This window comes from Trachypithecus francoisi, unplaced genomic scaffold (genome assembly GCF_009764315.1).
Source record: "Trachypithecus francoisi isolate TF-2019V2 unplaced genomic scaffold, Tfra_2.0 Lachesis_group2, whole genome shotgun sequence".
Lineage (NCBI taxonomy): Eukaryota > Metazoa > Chordata > Mammalia > Primates > Cercopithecidae > Trachypithecus > Trachypithecus francoisi.
Window position 1 is genome coordinate 85,259,693 of NW_022681465.1, and position 20,371 is coordinate 85,280,063.

Sequence of the window (20,371 nt, forward strand, 5' to 3'; positions counted from 1 at the left end):
TGTAGCATGAACTCTAACTCTATTTATACTGTGTTTAGGGCAACTGAATCCAGATACTTGAACATATTAAGATATAAGCCTAAATAAAACAAAATTAAACCCTACTTGACTCTTCTCCTTTGTAACCTAGTAAAAAAAACTTGCAATTTTTTTTTGTTGTCAAAGATTTATATGTGTACCAATTTAGATCTTGGAATTTCTACTAAAGAAGGTAATTACCACTTCACTGTTAGATACTGTGATATTAAACACAGCAAAGACCATAACAGGGCCAGTCAGTTGAAAGTTATGTGGTACCTTCAAAATGAGATATTTTTCTTCATTAGACCTTTGTAGTAGACCTTCTTATTGGTATTGAAAGTGTGTATCATATCTTCACTCAAAACTACTAGATAACCTTTTTTCATGATATAAATCCTTGAAATGGTTATGTGACTTTTGAATTAATACAATCATGGCTGAATACAACATTCTATATAAAGAGATATTATTAAAGAAAAAGAATGAGAGATGGTAGATACCAATAAACAAAAGTGAAAGGAGGTGCTATAAACAAATTACTCAGGTGTGGATTAGTTCATTTCCGAGCCTATGTACACTGAAAGAGTGGCCACTTCTAAGTTGCATTCAGTCTATTATATGTACCATTGCACATGTCCAGTTCTTTGTTTTCATCAAAGGCACATGCAATTCATAGGTAAGGAAAAAAATAAATAAACTGGCAAGCAGAAAAAGCCTGTTTCTAAGTAGGAGAGTTTTCTATTCATCGCAAAAGATAAAAGCAGGTATCTCTTATTACATGTTTTTGTTCTCAGAGGAACAAGGCCAAAAATATGTGATTTTTGTATTTGTGCTAACACAGCAGAACTTTTCAAAGTCATTGCCAGAAATGGACCAGCTTTCTTACCTGTTTTTTCCATGCTTTAAGTTAGGGATGTCTGCCACATTATGAACGTTGCTGGTTCCCCCAGACTTCTGTAGTCTGGCTTTGCTGTGATTACTGGTCAAAACCTTTAATTACAGTATATAGTTTGTGCAGCTGCCTGGAAATTGGTCTCAGGGTCAGTGGCTCTTCCCGTTCCCCTCTTTCCATTCTTTTGAAGCAATATTGCTGAACTGAAGGCATTGTTCCAGCTTTCTGGTGTGCCCTGTCTGCTGCACATTATGAATAGCTTTGCAATCACTCTAGCAATTGGTTCTTCAACTGCCTTTAGGTTGTCAATTGTAATTCATTGGCTTCAGGCACCTTTTCTCTTTTCATTCTCTTGAGGTCTTTTACTACTTAATTTGCAATAATATTAGGGAATGTCTTCTTCAGACATGTCACTAATGCCTTACTGATTATGAGGCTGGGGGTACATTTGACTTTCATACATTCGCCTGTTAAAATGTTTCAGTATTTCCTTCATCTCTGTGACTTGTGATGCCAATATCTGCAGTGCCTTGCAAAGAAGTTTGCTTAATGCTGAAGTCTTCTCTCTAAACAATAATCTAAAGACTCCTCCTTAAGATATTCTAATTGGGATTAATTTATATAATTAGTTATAGTTATTTGTATAACTTCCCAAAGACATAATTTCTCATTTTTATAAGAACTAAGATTTCATATTTTCTTCCCATATTATGCTCTATTCTCTTTTTTAATACATAAAAATTATAATTTTAAGCTCCACACGACTCAGAGATAGTGAAGTAGAAATCAATGGCTATGTTTTCAGAACCTTTTAAGAAGACCTGTATTTACTCCTCAGACATGTTTTTAGAGATCATGTAAGAAAACATTAAAACTATTCAAAATGAGTGCCAATGCTTCTGCATTACAAAATCAACAGGAAGTTTAGTTTCTGTTTTTTCAGGGGAAGGAATAAACAAATATATCTCTTGATCTATTCAGAAAAAAAGTAAATCATTTGTGCATTATGTCTCAAATCCTTAGTTCTGGATAAACTCCAACAGAGTAACCCTTCTCATTAGTCTCAGCCATCCCAGAGCAACCAAGGGTATTTTAAAGCAGACACTATGTAATAATAATAATGATAATAATTATCATAATGATAATAACTAACGCTTATTGTGCTTTTTATCTTCAAAGCACCTTACTGACATTAACTATGTGTCTATTTTCAAATTAATTTACCTCAACAAATGTTTTATTAACTTTGTAAGCTGTGGAATGTGTAGTGACTGAGTCCTCTTTTGCAAATAAAAAAATAAATGAAAGGAACTACAGGACAAGGAAAGGGTACCTTAAACTTTTGCCTCAAATCAGTCATTGTCTTTGTGGAATGAAGATTAATGAAATGCTAATTTTTATAAAATATAATATTAACATACAGATATAAAGTGTGAAGATCACCACTACAAAACAAATACATACTACTTCAAAAGGATCAGAAAGTAGCCAAATAATATTGTTTGGATAAAATCAGTCTCTAACTTTACTAGTTATGATTCATTATTATAAAATATCTAAATATGTATACAAAGAAAACGTATTAAATATAAGAATTTTTAAAAATCCTTCTAAGTTTCACTAATGTAATAATAAAAGGCTACTTTTTTTTATTTGTTTGTTTGTTTTTTGAGACAGAGCCATACACTGTCACCCAGGCTAGAATGCAGTTACCTGATCTCAGCTCACTGCAGTCTCCACCTCCCAATTTCAAGAATTCTCCTGCCTTAGACTCCCAAGTAGCTGGGACTACAGGGGCGCGCCACCATGCCCAGCTAATTTTTCTATTTTTAGTAGAGACGGGGTTTCACTATGTTAGTCAGGCTGGTCTCGAACTCCTGACCTTCAGTGATTTGCCTGCCTCAGCCTCATTTGTTTTTAATAAATTGAATTCATCACTTTAAAACCATGTCATTATGTTCCCTTTAGAGCTTCATTATGTTACCAGTCTCTATGTGATAAATCTAAACAGGAAAAAATAGATTTTGATGCTAGCAAACAAAATAAGCTCTATAACATAAATATAGCAATTATTTAAAAATATATTAAAAGAATATTATTTGGTAAAGATGTCTTGCCAATTTCTATGAGGGATTTTGGAAAGGGAATAGTACCCTGATATGGTGTTAAACAAAGTCCACAAATAGACAAACGCAAATGTAGAAACATAAAATCAAACATTTGTAAATATGATAATTAACAAGTTGAATCTTTTTAAAACTATGTATTAACATGGTTAGAGTGGTGAGGATTCGAGGAAGATGTGGTTTGTAAGCAATATTAAAAGGTCAGGTTTGGTGTTTCAGGAAAATAAAAATTTTTATATCCAAGGATAAAAATAGATTCATTGGCTTGAGTAAAGAGAGAGTAAGGAAATCTGGATAAAGTTGATGGTATGAAGCCAGTAAGAAAGGATGTGTGGTAAGATTCAGAGGTAGTCACTCTTTCAAACAAAATACAGTTATCCCTTGGTATCTTTCGAGGATGGGTTCCAGAACCTCCCATGGATACCAAAATCTGAGATGCACAAATCCCTGATAGCAAATGAAACAATATTATCATATAACCTATGCACATCCTCCCATACACTTTAAATCATCTTTAGATTACTTATAATACCTAACAATGTAAGTGCTACTTACATAGTTGTTATACTGTATTATTTAGGGAATATTGACAAATAGACTGTACATGTTGAATTCAGAGAACGGTGCTTTTCCCTGAATATTTTCAATTGGTGGTTGGTTGAATACATGAATGCAAAACTCACAGATATGGAGGGTTGACTGTTTATTGAGCATAGAGACATAAACAAGCCATAATTCCCGTCCTTCAACAAACTTACAACCTTAAGGAGTAGACAGAAAAGTTATAGGCAAAATTCCAATATTATGATTTGGATTAGCCCAGGTTGCCAAGGGAAATCAGATGAGAGAGCCCAACTCAGTCATGGGCATTCAAGAAGGCTTCCTGATGTGATATATAATCTTGAGGGGGTTGTATTACTCAATTTTTACACTGCTGATAAAGACATACACAAGACAGGGAAGAAAGAGAGGTTTAATTGGACTTACAGTTCCACATGGCTGGGGAGGCCTCAGAATCACGGTGGGAGGTGAAAGGCACTTCTTCCATGGTGGTGGCAAGACAAAAATGAAGAAGGAGCAAAAGCGGAACCCCCTAATAAATCCATCAGATTTCGTGAGACTTACTATCACGAGAACAGCACAGGAAAGACTGGCCCCCACGATTCAATTACCTCCTCCTGGGTCCCTCCCACAACATGTGAGAATTCTAGGAGATACAATTCAAGTCAAGATTTAGACAGGGGCACAGCCAAACCATATCAGGGGTTTTCCTAGTGAATTAGGAATAGTGAGTGGTAGATAAGCATAAGTGAGTGAAGAAAAAGGAATCCAATGCACATTAACATATAAGATCTGTGGAATTTCATTCGATTCCAGAAGGAATTAAAAGATTTTTAATATTAGAAGGTTTTAAAATATGGGTATCATGAAAAATTGATAGAAAGTTTGCTTTTTCTGCTCTGTGTTGAAAAATAGTGAGAAATGAGGAGCTCTGGGGGTGTAAACTATTAGGAAACTCTGAGAAGCACTGTAGAGGAAGAAGTGGGAGAATGAGACAGTGAAAAGTCTAGATGTGGAGAATAAAAAATAGTAAGAATTGAAAGAGGCTTCAAAATGTTCACTTTACATAAAATGAAAATATGTATGTGACTGAAGAAAGGAAGACAGTGGAAAGGAATGAGGGTTTTAAAAGGGAAGACAAAAAATTCCTTTTATTATTATACATTGCCATATTTTGAGATGTATTACTTTCTTCCCCCACCTAAATAATTTGTTTGATAAAATGGACCCTTCTTACATAATGTATTTATTCATGGAAATTTTGCTTTTGTTGGACAAGGCACATTTTAATCACATTGCTTGGTGGATACAAGAAACACAGGTATACAAAGGAAAAAATAGTGAGATCAAGGTGGCTAGACATAGAATCAAGAAAACCAGGTATACCAAAATGAATTTTCTCAATGCATATAGAAAAAAATGAATGAATGTATAATAAATAAAATATTCTGGCTGTTTTAGTACTTTCAGCTTAAAAGTTACTCTTCAAAATTCACTTAAAATAATGACATTTTTGTACCTAATGAAATGATTGCTAATTCAGAAATATTTACTTCTCTTGAAATAAATATTTTCAAGAGATAGCTGAGTCATTCAGTGGAAAATTGACTTCCAAATCCTCTCATTGTTTCCTCAAGATTTAATTTTAACAGCGTGCAGTACATCTGTAAGGAATGAACAAAAAACAGTTTGTATCTCTCATATCATTTTAGAATAAGTATACGTCCCATAGGGGAATTTTCAAACTGCTCACACCATAGGTATGTACACTGTTCCATGTGAAATCAAATCAGTATTCTAAAATGCTGCCAAGAGGCAGGTCAAGGCACTTGGAAAACTCTTAAGATTTAAAGTATATGACACTTTCCAATGATTATTTTACAAACATGTTTCTCTACATATACAGAAAGTAGTATTAAATTAAGCTAAGTATTTTACATGATTTAAATACTGCTTTGCATTTTTTAATAAAAGATTTGTCACGTGAAGTCAGAGAAGATAGTACTTCATAGAATTACCAAAAAAGAAATGATCTGTTATCAAGCAATATAAATATAAAATAATTTAAAGTATAGTTTATTATCTAGGGACACAGATTGCCCAAGAACTTCAGTCTTTCAAAACTCTGATCCCTTGTAGAAAGGAAAAAAAAAGTACACAATGTAGAACTAATCATCTATAAATAAGTAGTTATAATTAAACGTGATAGTTAAATACCATAGAAACGTATTAGCACCCTCTTCCAGAAGATGTCTAATACTAAAAAGTGAAAATTGAATAAACAAACTATTCATGACACAGAGTAATGAATGCATTGTTCAAAAAAATCTGAATATTTATAACCAAAATAAAACATGGTCTAAAAAACCAGTAATGTTTATATCATTACAAAAATACTTGCAAATACTTTTCTTGCATATTTTGTTTTTCAAACATAACACCAAGGTTGATGCACATCACAATAACAAACTGAATTAAAATTGCATAAAAATTGAGAAATGGCCTGATCACAAATTTTAACTTTAATATTGACACCCTAATTTAGAAGCTGTATTTTCCTGTGTTAATGGGCCCTGGCACCAAGAGTCATTCAATCTTATAATTCTGCTTCAAAACTCTGTTTCACAGTCTTCCTATTTCTCAATTAGTATTCACTTTAATAGAAAATATTCAACAAATAGTTAACACTGTACTTTTGATATACTATTTCTGAAAAAGTTAAATACTTTTGGATTAAGGATATAGACAAACATCACATCAGATGACGTTGCTAGAAAATGAAGACTGTTTCATGTTAACAAAACGTGTCCTTTTATAAGACAAAACAATGTCCAATAAAATGAAAATAAGATTTTAAAAAACAGGAGGTAAAAGAATCATAATCAGCAACTGTGTAGAAGGAAAATAGGATTACATTTATTGGCTACTATATCAACTTAACTTCTCATAAAATCCTCCTGATCTATTAAATAACTTCAGAACTGAAGTATGCTCTCCTATGGGAGTTGTAAAACAAATTAGATACAATTACAATTCAATACAAATGAGAAACCAACCTATTTACCCTTAAGATTTCTCTCATTTTATAGCTTTATTGCTTAAATTAGATCAGAATTTTCCCTAATGTATCAAGTGGGCCTCTTGACAAAATTATAAATTTTTCTCGAATGCTTTCTATAGAGAAAAATAGTTGATATGAGTAAATTCTGGAAAACTGTGGTAACTACACCTCCCCAAAGTGAATACAACAAACATCTGCTGCAAGAATTGCTTGGCTTTCAGACAGTATGTAAAGGGTGTTCTTTTTCTTAGTGTTTTGTTTTTTTTTTTTTAAGCTTGTTTAAAAATACATGTTTTCACTATCAGCTCTCAAGTCATAAAATCTTAAAATTCTGGTAAGTTAAACACAGGTCATTACCAGGTATATTACAGAAAGAAAAAATACGTAATGTACAAGACTCCACTTGCTTCTGAAAGGACAAGAAAATAATTGGGCATGTTGCCCTCTGTCTGTGGGTTATATAGTAATTTTAACTATTGTCTTCATTTCTTAACTCAGTGCTCCACACATAGTAACACTCATAGTAAGGGAGGGGACTACATATATTAACTTCCTTATGATTTTTCTTCTCTTTGGAGTCCCACTGATAATTCGACTTTCTCTTTTGAATTTCACTGGCTTCTCCCCACTTCTAAAGTCAACAGTATCCTGATATGCTCATCAAGCAATAGTGTGTTTGCAAAGATTCACTCCAGTGACAGGATAAATTATTGCACATTTTCTGCATTAAACATAAAATGTAATAATTTTAATGGAGTGAGAAGAAGAATCAATAGCCTTTATGACTGTTTATCTTTTCTAACTGAATCAGAGTTTAGTGCTTTTTGGTAAGTTGAATGCATCTTCCTTGATTCTGAGAAATCAGAATTTTGCCTAAAATTCACAAGTATTTTGCAGAGTAAAACATCATCTTCTTAGCATTGGGAAATTCCATAAAACATACACAAATTAGCAGGTGCAAATGAATAAAAATGCTTATTAGCAATAGGGCACAGGATGTGCAACACCTTTATGAAAGAGAGAATAAAAAGACGACCATTATCTAAATATATTTCTAGTAACACGTGACTTTGCTCACTTTTCAATCTTTCACTGCCTCTTCTATAATACCAATGCCTGCTCCCAACCACTTTAAAGTTATTGTTTACAAAATGTTTAAGATTCAGTTCCACAACTCCATTTTTATGCTAGCAATAAGGTATTGATTTAATTCTTAAAACATTCCTGAGAGCACTTCAACAAGGCATTTTAATACACTACACAGAGAAACTTCTTTGTCATCAAGAAACGGGAAAAATCTAGGACGTATCCCTTTCTTTTTAGGCCTGACCCAAAGTAAGTATAACCATGTCACTGTGCTTCCATAAACTTCAAGACCTATAATGGAATTTGCCCATGTATCCCATTAAAGCAGTCTAAAGTGTAGACATGCACCTGTTTGGTATATGTTTATTTAATCACGGGGGAAAATGCTTTACTTAAAGCAGTCCCCATATTTGGATTATGCAAATTCCATTACAAGCAAAAGTTTTGAGAAAAGTAAATTTAAAATGGATACAAATAAAAAGGAAACTCAAAGTCACATATGCTCCAGTATACACAAGTTTAGAATCATTTTCAGACCATATCTATGACAACACTACATTTATAGCTATCAGTCTTACTGAAAGATGAATCACAAAAAGAGGGAAAAAGATATTTGCTCTTTACCTAGGAAAGATAGCCAGTCAACACACACAAGGAATACTCAGAAGTAATTAATTGCTAAAAGCTTCCTTTATTCAATGTGATCATCTTTCATTCCTATGGAGGGTAACCATAAGTCATATGTTAGGTTTAAAGATACATTAGTTTCAATTACATGATGTCTAAGGAAAACAGATAAACAGGTTCATAACTTTGCAAGCAAAAAGAAAATCTTTTTTCAGATATTGCAAATAACTTGAATAAAGTTATCTGAAGTTAAACTTGTATCTATGTTTTATCAATATGTATATGTATTATGTATATATTACACACACACATACTGTCTACATGTAGTAGTGCACACATACATATTACCAGATTTTTCAGAATGAACAGCGGAATAACAATGCATCCTCAGCAAACAACCTTATAATAATAAACTACCCATCATAACACACTATTGCATCTACTCTACAGGCAGAAAAACTGATGCTGTGAAGTTAAAAGATTTACCGAAGGTCTTAAAAGCACATTAGGAGACACCATCATTATAATGCTGAAGATCTTCACATTCATGACTTTCTGAATAGATTTTCATTGCTATTTTTTATTTAATTACTTAATATTATCTATAAGGTATTTTGCAAACTCTATTCTTTAAAAGGTGCTAGGTACTTAATGCTGAATGAGGCAACTAAAGTGAGACACAAGCTCTTTCTGTTGAATAATAGATCCTTGCCTTTTTTTTTTTACCATGCTTCTAAAATTTGAATGAAAACTCTATTTACTTGGTTTATATGGTTCTTCTACTTAAATGTTTAAACTTCAAAGTAAATTATCCAAATTAATCCTATTAACTTATCATAATAAATTGCATTATTCTCATTTTATAGGTGAGAAGCCAGGCACAGGAATAAGGCTATCTGCTGTGGGTCACACGCTAAGTGTGAGGGAGGTCTGGAGTTAGAACATGTTATGTTCTTGGCTGAAGGGCAAGATTGTTCGTATTAATCATCTTATTCCAAAAATCACTTGAGGAAGCACGCAATTTTCTAAAGCAGAGGGGAAAACATATCCAGAAAGTTACAAGTATAAAGGAATACATCAAGAGTTTTGATTTCACTGTACTTACATTATAATTCACTGTAATTTAAGTTTTAAAAACTATTCACATATCTCATTACTTTAGTACCATGAATCAGAGGATCTGTTGGCTGAGACACTATTTGCCCACAATGCTTTTATAGGAGAGATACAAGCTAAGAAATAAAATTAAATGAGGAAGATAAACATTGGTTCCATGTTGAAATGTATTTGATGGCATGGAATTTGCAAGACAAGACATCAATTTTCAGCCTAGCAGATTACAGAATAGGATCCATGAATCCTAGTCAACATTGAACACTTCAGAGGAACAAGAACATGACATCTGAGGGCAAGTAATGCATGGGAGTACTCATGATGTGTTCCTAGAAAAGCTGAAGAAGAGAACGAACTAAGTCCACAGGTTAAAACAACATTAAATAACCAGGCCTTTAGCCTCTTAGAATAGATGAAAAATATAACCAGAAACATCTTCTAACCATTGCTAAATAGCTAGAAAACTGTGCTCTCCAAGTAGGGTTAGGTATGTAAACAAGTGCTAACAGATTGATATAGGCTTTCTGCTTCCTATGAAAACTAAGGTTTCATGTTGAAAACAGCATAACCAGCACATTCCTAATTATATGCATTTTTCCAGGTTCCAATGTGGCAGCAAAAGTACAAGCAAGGAAGAAGAAGAGTTGTCATATTAATGAGACATACCTCTTGTACTGAGCGAGCTGCTGGCTTGTCTTGATGATTGGCCAATATTAAAAAGGGTAAAGTGCATAACTGTGGATGCTGAAGAGCTGAGTGCAGCTCATTTCTAGCAGCTTCTAAATCATCCTCTGAAGAGGCACTGTCTAACACAAATATTACCCCTTGAGATCCTTGGTAGTAGCGGCTCCAGTATTTCCGGATATTATCAGCCCCTGTCAAAAACAACACAAATTTTCGTTTTAAAAAGAGCTTTCAGCAACTGAAGAACGTTCCCAACAGTAATTCCTACTGGAAAGCAATGTATCTTTTAAAAATTAAGTGCTAAACTCTGTGGTATGGATTAAAACAGGAATTTAGAAAAGTCAGAGATCATAGTGGATAGGAACAAAGAAGGCAGTAGAGCCAATAGGCAGATTTGGCCTTGAAGGAAGACACAGTATCTAAGCCATTCTTAATGACTTTTATATTAAAATGTGTGTGAGAGAACCAGGATAAAACCTCCTAGACTTAAACTCAAAAAAAAAATTTTCAGACTTTAATAGTCTCGAATGAACTATACTCTCTACAAATTGAGACTGAATCTGACTCAGAGAGCTGCATGACCTAGACATCCAACAAGGCTTCTTTCCAAACCATTAACATTACCTTGGTGATACTTTTTAACAGAACTGCTTGCTGATCAGGACAGCCTTGTTTAATTTCACCTAGAGAGCTATCAGCACAATAGCTCTATGTGTCAAAGTGCTAAAGTTTGTGAAAAACTAAAATCATGGCCTTTGATACATTTATATGAATCTGGCTTCCTAACTCATGAGGAAAAATAACAGATGACAAGAGCGCACTTATGGTCTCAATGAGATAAGATGTTTATTAAAATATATATATTTATATATGGAGAGGCCGGGTGTGGTGGTTCACACCTGTAATCTCAGCACTTTGGGAGGCTGAGGCAGGTGAATCACCTGAGGTCAGAAGTTCAAGACCAGCCTGGCCAACATGGTGAAATCCCTTCTCTATTAAAAATACAAAAATTAGCTGGGTGTGGCCTTGGGCACCTGTAATCCCAGCTACTTGGGAGGCTAAGGCTGAGGCAGGAGAATCGCTTGGACCCGGGAGGTGGGGGCTGCAGTGAGCCAAGATCGTGCCACTGCACTCGAGCCTGGGCAACACAGCGAGGCACCATCTCAAGAAAAAAATAAATAAATAAAAAAACGGAGAATCTCGTCAGACAAGGCATGTCATGTATTATTCCTCTTTGTATTTCCATTATATAGCACAACACCTAACTCAAACTTCAGTACTGGAATGATGAAAATTGAGGGAATGAGGGAGTAAAAGTACATACTAATTAAGCTTTACAAATTTGAGACTAGAACAAACTCTAGAGATTATTTAGTCCAGCTCTCTGAGGAAACTGAAGCAGAGAGAGGTAAAGTAAGTGATCCCTTGTCATGTATCTAATAAATCACAAAATTGGGATTTGCATGAGTTGGTATACAATCTACCCAGGGAAGGCACAGGCATTTCCCATTACATCACGGTGACTGCTTTCATTACTTTCATTCAAGAATAGGAGGGGCAATATGTGTGCACGTGTAGAAAAGGGGTGCTACTGGTTACATAACGACAATTAGATTTCAAGGAATTTCACCAATTTATTGGATATGATCAAGTCCTAACCAGTTAATAACTGTATTTTAGTCATCCACTGAACATCTAGCTCCTATGTTTGACATACTATGTTACGTGTTAGGGAAACAGTGGGGACTGCAGTTGGTGTGGCCTCGCTGGCAAGGGTCACCTGTTTGCTTCTCTTCCCAACTCTGTGCTCAGTGACATCCTGTTGGTAGCTTGAAATCTATCAGGGTGAAAGTACTGTCACTATGGAAATCAGCAAATCCTACATATCAAGTCTGTTCCTCTCCCAGAGAGCCAATACACCACTGATGACACTGAGTGGCTTATATTTTCTGGGAGAAATAGAAAAGAAAACTCCAAGATTATAATAGAGTACAATGAAGTGCTGTCATAGAGGCACTCATTAGGTCTTCTGGGAGCAAGAGATAGGCATTTCACCCAAAATGGGGCAATTCTTTTTTAATTTCATTTTTTAAATTTGAGATGGGTTCTACTATGTTGCCTAGGCTGGACTCAAGACTCAAGTGATTCTCCTGCATCAGTCTTGTGGGTAGCTGGGACTAAAGGCACACACTATGGTGCCCAGGGGGGCAAATGTCTTGAAAGAATAATATCAGTAGCCAAACAGCTCCCATTCATTAAGCACTTCCTATCTTCCAGGTACTAAGTGTTTTAAAAAGAAAAGCTCATACAATTCTTACAACAATCTAAGGAGGGAAGTATAATTGACTAAGGCTTTGAAACCAATTTTCAGGTCCTAAAATCTATGATTTCACCATTATACTACACACAAAAAAACTAGGTATATATTTAATAAGAGGATCAAGGACATTTGATGTTGAGCAACGTTAAATATGTGAAGACACGGGATATGAGCAGGGTTGATGCATATCAAGCAGGGTCCAACTAAGAAAACAAAGCAAAAATAAAGAGGGAATGTAAGCCAGAGATCATTTAGTATAGGGAATTAGTGGCTTAGGTGGTGGTGGAACTAAGAAAACAGCAAGGGTACTGAGATAAGCAACATCTTAGGTCAGGTTCCCTAGACACAGAGGCTGAGATGGCATTTCTTGTACACCTGATTTAGAGGGAGTGCTGTCAGGAGAAACTAGAAGTGAAAGAAGTAGGCTAGAATGGGAGAAGAAGCTAAGCAAAGATATTGTTTCAGAAATCTAGCCTCAGCTTGATGCGATGAGGAACTCTACAGCAAGGATTGAACCACAGAAGTTGTCTAGTCCAAAGGCAAGGGGGCTGGGCTATTACCCTTGTATAGTCATTAGCCACCCCTGGGGAACAGGAGGGGGATGGGGCATGATCTTATAATCTCCGAAACACATTTGGTTGGGGCAATTATTGTCAGCCAAGGGCAGGCCTCTGGAGAAGGGTACAGGTGTGAGTCATTACCAGCCAATACTCGCAGCAGCTGGGAGATGGATGCACTGGCCCAGTAAAGGAGATCCGGGTAGGAAACCAATAGCATCTGGTACAGGCTACATCCAGACACTACCCATATGCTCAAGAACCATCCATAAGCTGGAGGGACAAAACTGGAGGCAGTGTTACCCGCTGGTAAGTGTTTAAAACAACAAAAATAGTGTGCATGTGTATCTGTACACAAGCTTGTTGTAAATTTCACTAACACAAAGGATGTGCAGTGCACAGTTTTCATAATAAGAATCAATGCAGCATGCTTTATTGTAAATTCCACATAGCCAACGAATGCCCACAGAATGCTCCATTGAGTTTGCATCCATAGCCAACTAATGGCTGCAATTGACCAACTAGTGTAGTTCTGACATGAATGGTGGCTGCTCAAAGTGTTTTACGTATATTAAATCACTTACCCATGACAGTCTAATGACTCTCATGAGGTAAATACTGTTATCAATCTCGTTTTATCAACAAGGAAACCAAAACACAAAAAGATTATGTAACTTGTCCAAGGTTACACACCTAATAAATACATTTAGGTCTAATGTGATCAAAATAGAGGTCATGGACTAAAAGGGCAATGAGGTTAAATAAAGAACTATATTACCACATAAGCTAGGAGAAAAGAAATGGAACCCTATTGGAACAAAAGGTAAGTAAATGCCTACATACATTAATGGAAATATGTCCAAAAACATTTCCCAACTGGTTAATTCAATGGATAGTTATTAAGTACCTATTCCATCCATACAAGTCTCTGAGCTAGAACCTAAAGAGATATTTAGAAAGCCATTATTCCTCTTAACTGAAACCATCAAATCCTGTAAAGTAATACAAATTACAATGAGGCCTGCAAATACAGCAGGCAGAGCAAATATGTCCACACATTAGATGGTGTCCAGTGAGTCAGATATAAAGAGAATTTGGTTGCATGTTTTAATAGAGCTTGTCCCTTGGAAACAAAGGACACCTGGAAATTCAACTTCTGCAGTCAACTCTTTCAATGAGAAACTATGTTTTCATTTGCCACATTTAGGAGTACATATGGTACCTGAAAATAGTGAGACATACACAAACACACACATACAAAAACCCAAAGAGATATACCATAACTTTAAAAAATGTCTCTTATATGACATAATGTATGAATAATATATTAATAGTGAAAAGACACTTTTCTTTAACCTCCTGCCCAGTCTTGTGCCCAATCTTAGCATTCCTTTCATCATCAACAATGAACTTGGAATTCTACATTCTCATTTTGCCTTCTGCACATGGCTTTGGTCAGCAGCAACCTAACCCATACTGAGACCAGGGCACTTCACCAGCAACGAGGTGAAGAGTGGTATACAGTTGTTCAGTCCAGCTTAGTGGGCCATGGTTTAGTCACCAGATTAAAATAAAAATTGGCTGTGTCATCAACCCAGCTGACAGGTGTTTTGAGGAGTGAGCCTAACTGGGAAGGTTAGGGAAACCTGTCTGATGCCCACATTCTCAATCCCCAAACCAAATCCAAAAGAAGTAACAAACACAGGAAGTGACATCTTATAGCAGGCTAAGGCCACTCTTAGTTTAATGACTGAAAATGCCATGCTCTGTGTCACTTAAATTACAATTGCAACATAACATGGTTAAAGAGGAAACTCAAACCTCGCCTATGGTTTATACAGTTAGATTAAAAAGCAAAGGGGTTAGTCCTAACACTGTTGGGGTTGGGTGAGGGTGGTGCCAAATGCCCTAATTATACATCCAATGTTGCCTCACTAAAAGTTGGAATAAACACTTGGGAATCTAAGCTCATCAGGAGGGCCAACCAGGAGAGTCTGGCTCAGGGTACCACAATAAGAGTAGAGGGAGAACACAGGAGCATAACTAGTCCTCATTGTGTAAATTCATTTCTGTGGCACACTATAGATGTTAACAACATCCTCTCATTATTCATTAATACATCCATCCAACAGATATTTACTGAGCACCTGGCACCATTCTAGGTGCTGAGGAAACAGCAGGAAACAAAACAGACAAAAATTTCATTCTTTATACTACCCACAGCGAAGCCAGCCTATCATCATAGAGGTTAAAAATCCCAGGTACTCATCTGGCCAACTGAGACCTAACAAAGGTCTGCAAAGGTCTGTGGAGAACCTCTGAAAAAGACTTAGCTTCTCAACAAAAAGAGATGCCCAAAGAGAGCCACCTCTCTTACAGTTTTTAGATATCATTGAGTGATATGCTGAATCTTTGAACAGCATCAGCCTTCTAGCAACCTTGAAGGAGACATATCTACACACTGAGGGTGTCAGAATAGGAAAACAGATAGAGCCTGGGTCCTCAAGCACATCCCTGAGCAGCAGAACAAACCACCCACATACATTATAAGGACTCCTTATTATGTCAGCACAATAAATGCCTATTACTCAAGCCAATTTTAGGAGAATTTGCAACCAAAAAGATGCCAGGTTCCCTCATATTAAATTAAAAGGCTATGAATAGGTTCCTTAAAACAGTAGTTCTTTGAAAGATGTAACCAATGAGTTTAAAAATAGGGATATTCAGGAATCAACAACAAAAACAGGTACTCAAAGTTATCCCTGTGGAAAATCTGATCTGTAGACCACTGCTATCCAGTTAAAATTTTTGCAGTGATGAAAATATTCTTTTTTTTTTTTTTTGAGACGGAGTCTCGCTCTGTCGCCCGGGCTGGAGTGCAGTGGCCCGATCTCAGCTCACTGCAAGCTCCGCCTCCCGGGTTTACACCATTCTCCTGCCTCAGCCTCTGGAGTAGCTGGGACTACAGGTGCCCGCCACCTCGCCCGGCTAGCTTTTTGTATTTTTTAGTAGAGACGGGGTTTCACAGTGTTAGCCAGATGGTCTCGATCTCCTGACCTCGTGATCCGCCCGCCTCGGCCTCCCAAAGTGCTGGGATTACAGGCTTGAGCCACCGCGCCCGGCCGTGATGAAAATATTCTACATCTGCGCTTTCCAGTATGGTGGGCACTAGCCGCACATGGCTATTGAGCACTTGAAATGTGGCTAGTGTCACTGAGAAACTGAATCATTTGTTTCATCTATTTAAAGTTAAAACACCACATTGGACAGTGCCGCTCTAGACATTTCCATAAGTGACTGCTGACATAAAAGACCACAAGAAACCACTAAGACAGGAGCAGATACAGAGATCTCATTCTGTCTTTGAAAGGAAGAGCACAGGGCCTTGCTGGTATAGGAGGGGCTGCTGTCACCCCTATCCAACTGTGGTTCCCCAGAGGGCAGTTGCTGAAGGACTCTGCAACAGGCCAACCAAGACTGCTGCCAGCCACACTGTGGTGGCGGAAGAGTCAGGGTGAGAAATTCAGCTGTTCTCCTCTTTCCATCATCTTACCACAGTCTTAAAAAATAAAAGTAAGTAAGAATAAATTACTTCTGGAAAACTCAATGGGACTGGAGACCCATAAACAAGCCAGTTTTGGAGAACTTGAACTGTAAATGGGTATTTGAATCCTAGTGAATGTTGTAACCTTAGAACACAAGTTACCTCGCAGTATTGTTAATACTTTAAGAGGAATGCTTCCCAGCATGGGAGATGAAAAGGAGAAGGAGGAGAAAAGCAATACTTTTCAATTATTTTTAAACTCCTCCCATCTGCAAAACCTCAGTCTTTTAGATTGGTGATTCTTTGGACTTTTTTTCATCTTTTAAACAGACTCAACCTTTTTTTTTTTTTTCTTTTTAATAAACAACTAAGAATTCAGGCAGGACTAAGACACACATATCTAAACTCAAACTTTTATTATGGACTTTCCCACCCACACAACAAAACAAGCCAAAATATAGGAAAGTAAGTTAAGCTCTCCCACTAAATAGTCAATACAAACTTTGTATTGGGTACTGATTCTGTTGGGTATCAGGACAGTATAAAGGTTCATAAATAGGATAGAATCAGAAAGTATCCCAAAGAACACAGGTTAATGTACTTTGTGTTTTTAGTACAGTTCTTAGCACAGGCTGTATTATGGCTGTATTATGGCTGCATGTTTTCAAATACTACTAAAGGACTCTGAGAAAGGCCTAACTATGAGTAGGGTGAAGTTTCATTGTAAATACGTTTAAGGAATTCTTAATATCAGATGTTGAATGAGAGATTCCTTGCAGAACTGGGTATGTACCAGAAACATAAAAATTAGTTGCTAATAACTGTACTCAAGCCACCACCATCAACCAAAAAGATAGATTCTTTGTATAGCAAAGAATGATTTGCTTGGTAAATTCTACATTCTATGTTTGAGAAATCAGAATAAGTATTCTATAAAAGATTAATTCATTAAAAACTATTGAATTTCCATTATGGGTAATACTGTTAGCTGTGGTCAGAGTATGGTGATGAATCAGACACGAAAATGCACAAAACTCCCATATAAACTTCCAGTGTAATCAGGAAGATGATATAAAGATTGAAATCTAAAGGGAGATGTACTTTCCTATTTCACTTTTCAAACAGTCAAAAAACTAAGTGTCAAAAAGACAATGGTTACTGTTAAGCTGAAGAAAACCAAAGTCCCCAGACTACAGTGAGATCTGCTGTGAATATCCACATAGGAAATAAAAGATGATCAACATATAGTCATCACCCACTCCTACCACACCTACATACCACATTGCAACTAACCTTGTAAGGTATTTATATACATCATCTCATTTAACCCTTTAGGCTTTATTATCCTCATTTAATGGAAGAAAAAATTGAGACAAGCATTTTGCTTGAAGTCCAGCAAATAAGTGGCAGATCTAGGATTCAGACTCTGGATTATCTGACTCCAAAGACCATGTGTTCTTTTCCACTACATGGTGCTACTTCCCAGAAAATGTCAGAGGCTCCAGTGAAACGGGAAGGGACAGAATGTTCTATTCAAATGAGCATGCATGTTTAAGAGCCATAGGCTGTCAAGAATGGTTAAGATGGATATTGTAGAGAAGGGGAAGACAAGGCATCCAATGAGGTTAGTAGGGGGCAGCAGAGCATAACCTTGGAGGAAATTAGGAACAGGTGGATTATGGGGCACAGTGAGAAGTATGAATGTGAAACACAAAATCTGAGTTAGTGACAAGTAAATGGCTAGTGTGGAAACAGAATATGGATGGCTTTGTAAGTCAGGCAGAGTGTCTAGATTGGATTCAGAAATTAATAATTATTATCGAGTCCTGAGGAAAACTACCTGAGGTGGTTTTGTGTTGCTTAAGGACTCTGTCTCCCACTCACTGCCTGTTGATACTTAAGTTGAACAGTACCACCCACCCATACCTGCACTTCCTCCAAGTCCAAACTGCCAAGCACAAACAAATACCTGCCACGCTCCTGGATGTATGGCTAACTGCAAAACCTGAAAGATTAGTTTAGTAAGGTATTTCTATATTTATTAGAAATCTACCATAAGAAAATGTTGTGAGAAAAGAAGAAACAAAAGTTCTTCCTTCCTCCAAAAGCTAGAATATAGTCAGCAAAGGAACCTTATTTTGCCTTATTTTGAATTCCCCCAGTACAAACAGTTTGAGAGGTGACTATAAGAAACACTAGTGGCAGAGTTGGACGTAAAACAGAGAAAGAGATAATAATGCACAAAAGGAGGGTTTATTAAGCCAGAGACCGCTGTGGGTAACAAGAGTTTAATCTTGCTGGAACGCTGGGAGCTATAGCACAGAATAGATGCTAGGGGTGCAGGGACTGCGTCTTAACCACCTCTCCTGACTCTGCCCCCTTGCCTATCAGTGGTGGCTTCAAGGCTGTTGAGGAGGGCAGGTTTTAATTTCCCAGCACTTCTGGTTTGCCCAAAGCATCCAAGCAAAGCAAACTGCAGTAGTCAGAGACCCCCCACTCCCACCCTGAAGGCAAAGGCTATGAGAAGGCTTCTGATACCCATGGAAATGGAGTTATGGCTGGGACAAACAGGGCCTCCCTCAGCTACCCAAAGAAAAGCATTTAAGTGTCACTTTAGGCTGTTTGGCTGCTGGTGGCTCTATAGCAGAGAGCACAAAAAATACAATCCTTATTACTGGAAGTAAAAACTAAGACTTGGTTTATGTAACATCCATATACTTAGCAGAAGACAGCCAATAAGTCTGCAATGTTAAGCAGTGGTTCTCAAAAGGTAGTCTTCAAGACCCTTTCGGATGGCACAGGCGATCAAATCTATGTTAATAATTATACTAAGACATTATTTGCTATTTTCACTTACGGTACGAAAGCAGTGGTGAGCGAAGGTACTCAGCACTGACAGAGGTACTGGCAACAAACAAGTAGTCACTGTATTCTTGACTAATCACATACTTGCAGGGGCAGAAAAGGCCAGTTTCACCCAAGAATTCCCTTAATACGGCAGTAAATTATTATTTTATTAAATTAGATCTTAAACACACCTTTTAAAATATTCTGTGACTAAATGAGAAGTAAGCAAAATATATTTTTGCTACATACCAAAGTAGACAGTTAATTTGACAATAAGCACCTATACAACTGTTTGAGCTGTGAGTTACTTCACACAACTCCATTTTTACTTGAAATTTCAACGGACAAACTACGATTATTCAGATTTGAGTATTTGATAGACATTTTCTCAAAAATAGATGTGCAAGCCTGTCATTTCAAGGAAAACAAATGATAGTATTTGTTGTCAATGATAAAATTTGTTTTCAAGCAAAAGCTAGAATTTTAGAAAACTTGTTTCTGCTAAGTTTTGAGTGAGTTCGACAGCTTTTCAGTGATGAGACTGGTGGTGATATTAACAGACAGATATTCATAAAGTAATCTGTAAACACTTGGAAGCTCTACACTACTCAGTGAACCAATATTTTCAAAATGACCAATGCATGATGTTACAAAGCCATGCATAGATTAAAAACACATTCAAAGTACAAGAGAGACCAATGCAAGTTAATTAACTGAGTACAAAATGTTCGCTGATAAGGTTTTCAGATTCCACATTACAACTGATTAAGAAACAACCACCTGTTGAAGAATTTCAGTGTAATATCAAAGAAGACAATCAACAGTTACCTAAAAAGGTTATTAAAACATGCCTCCCTTATTGAGTTATCTATGTGAGACTAGACTTTCTTCATGTACTTCAACCCAAACAACATATTAACAACAGATTAACT

General features: G+C 36.4%; 1 protein-coding gene across 1 annotated transcript in view; it reads right to left on the bottom strand.

Moving 5' to 3' along the window:
- ARL15 (ADP ribosylation factor like GTPase 15) overlaps positions 1-20,371 on the bottom strand; it is a 455,769-nt gene that overhangs the window by 234,327 nt on the left and 201,071 nt on the right. The window contains exon 4 of the mRNA XM_033179558.1: positions 10,154-10,362. Within this exon, the coding sequence (XP_033035449.1) occupies positions 10,154-10,362 (209 nt within the window). The remainder of the gene's footprint in view (positions 1-10,153; positions 10,363-20,371) is intronic.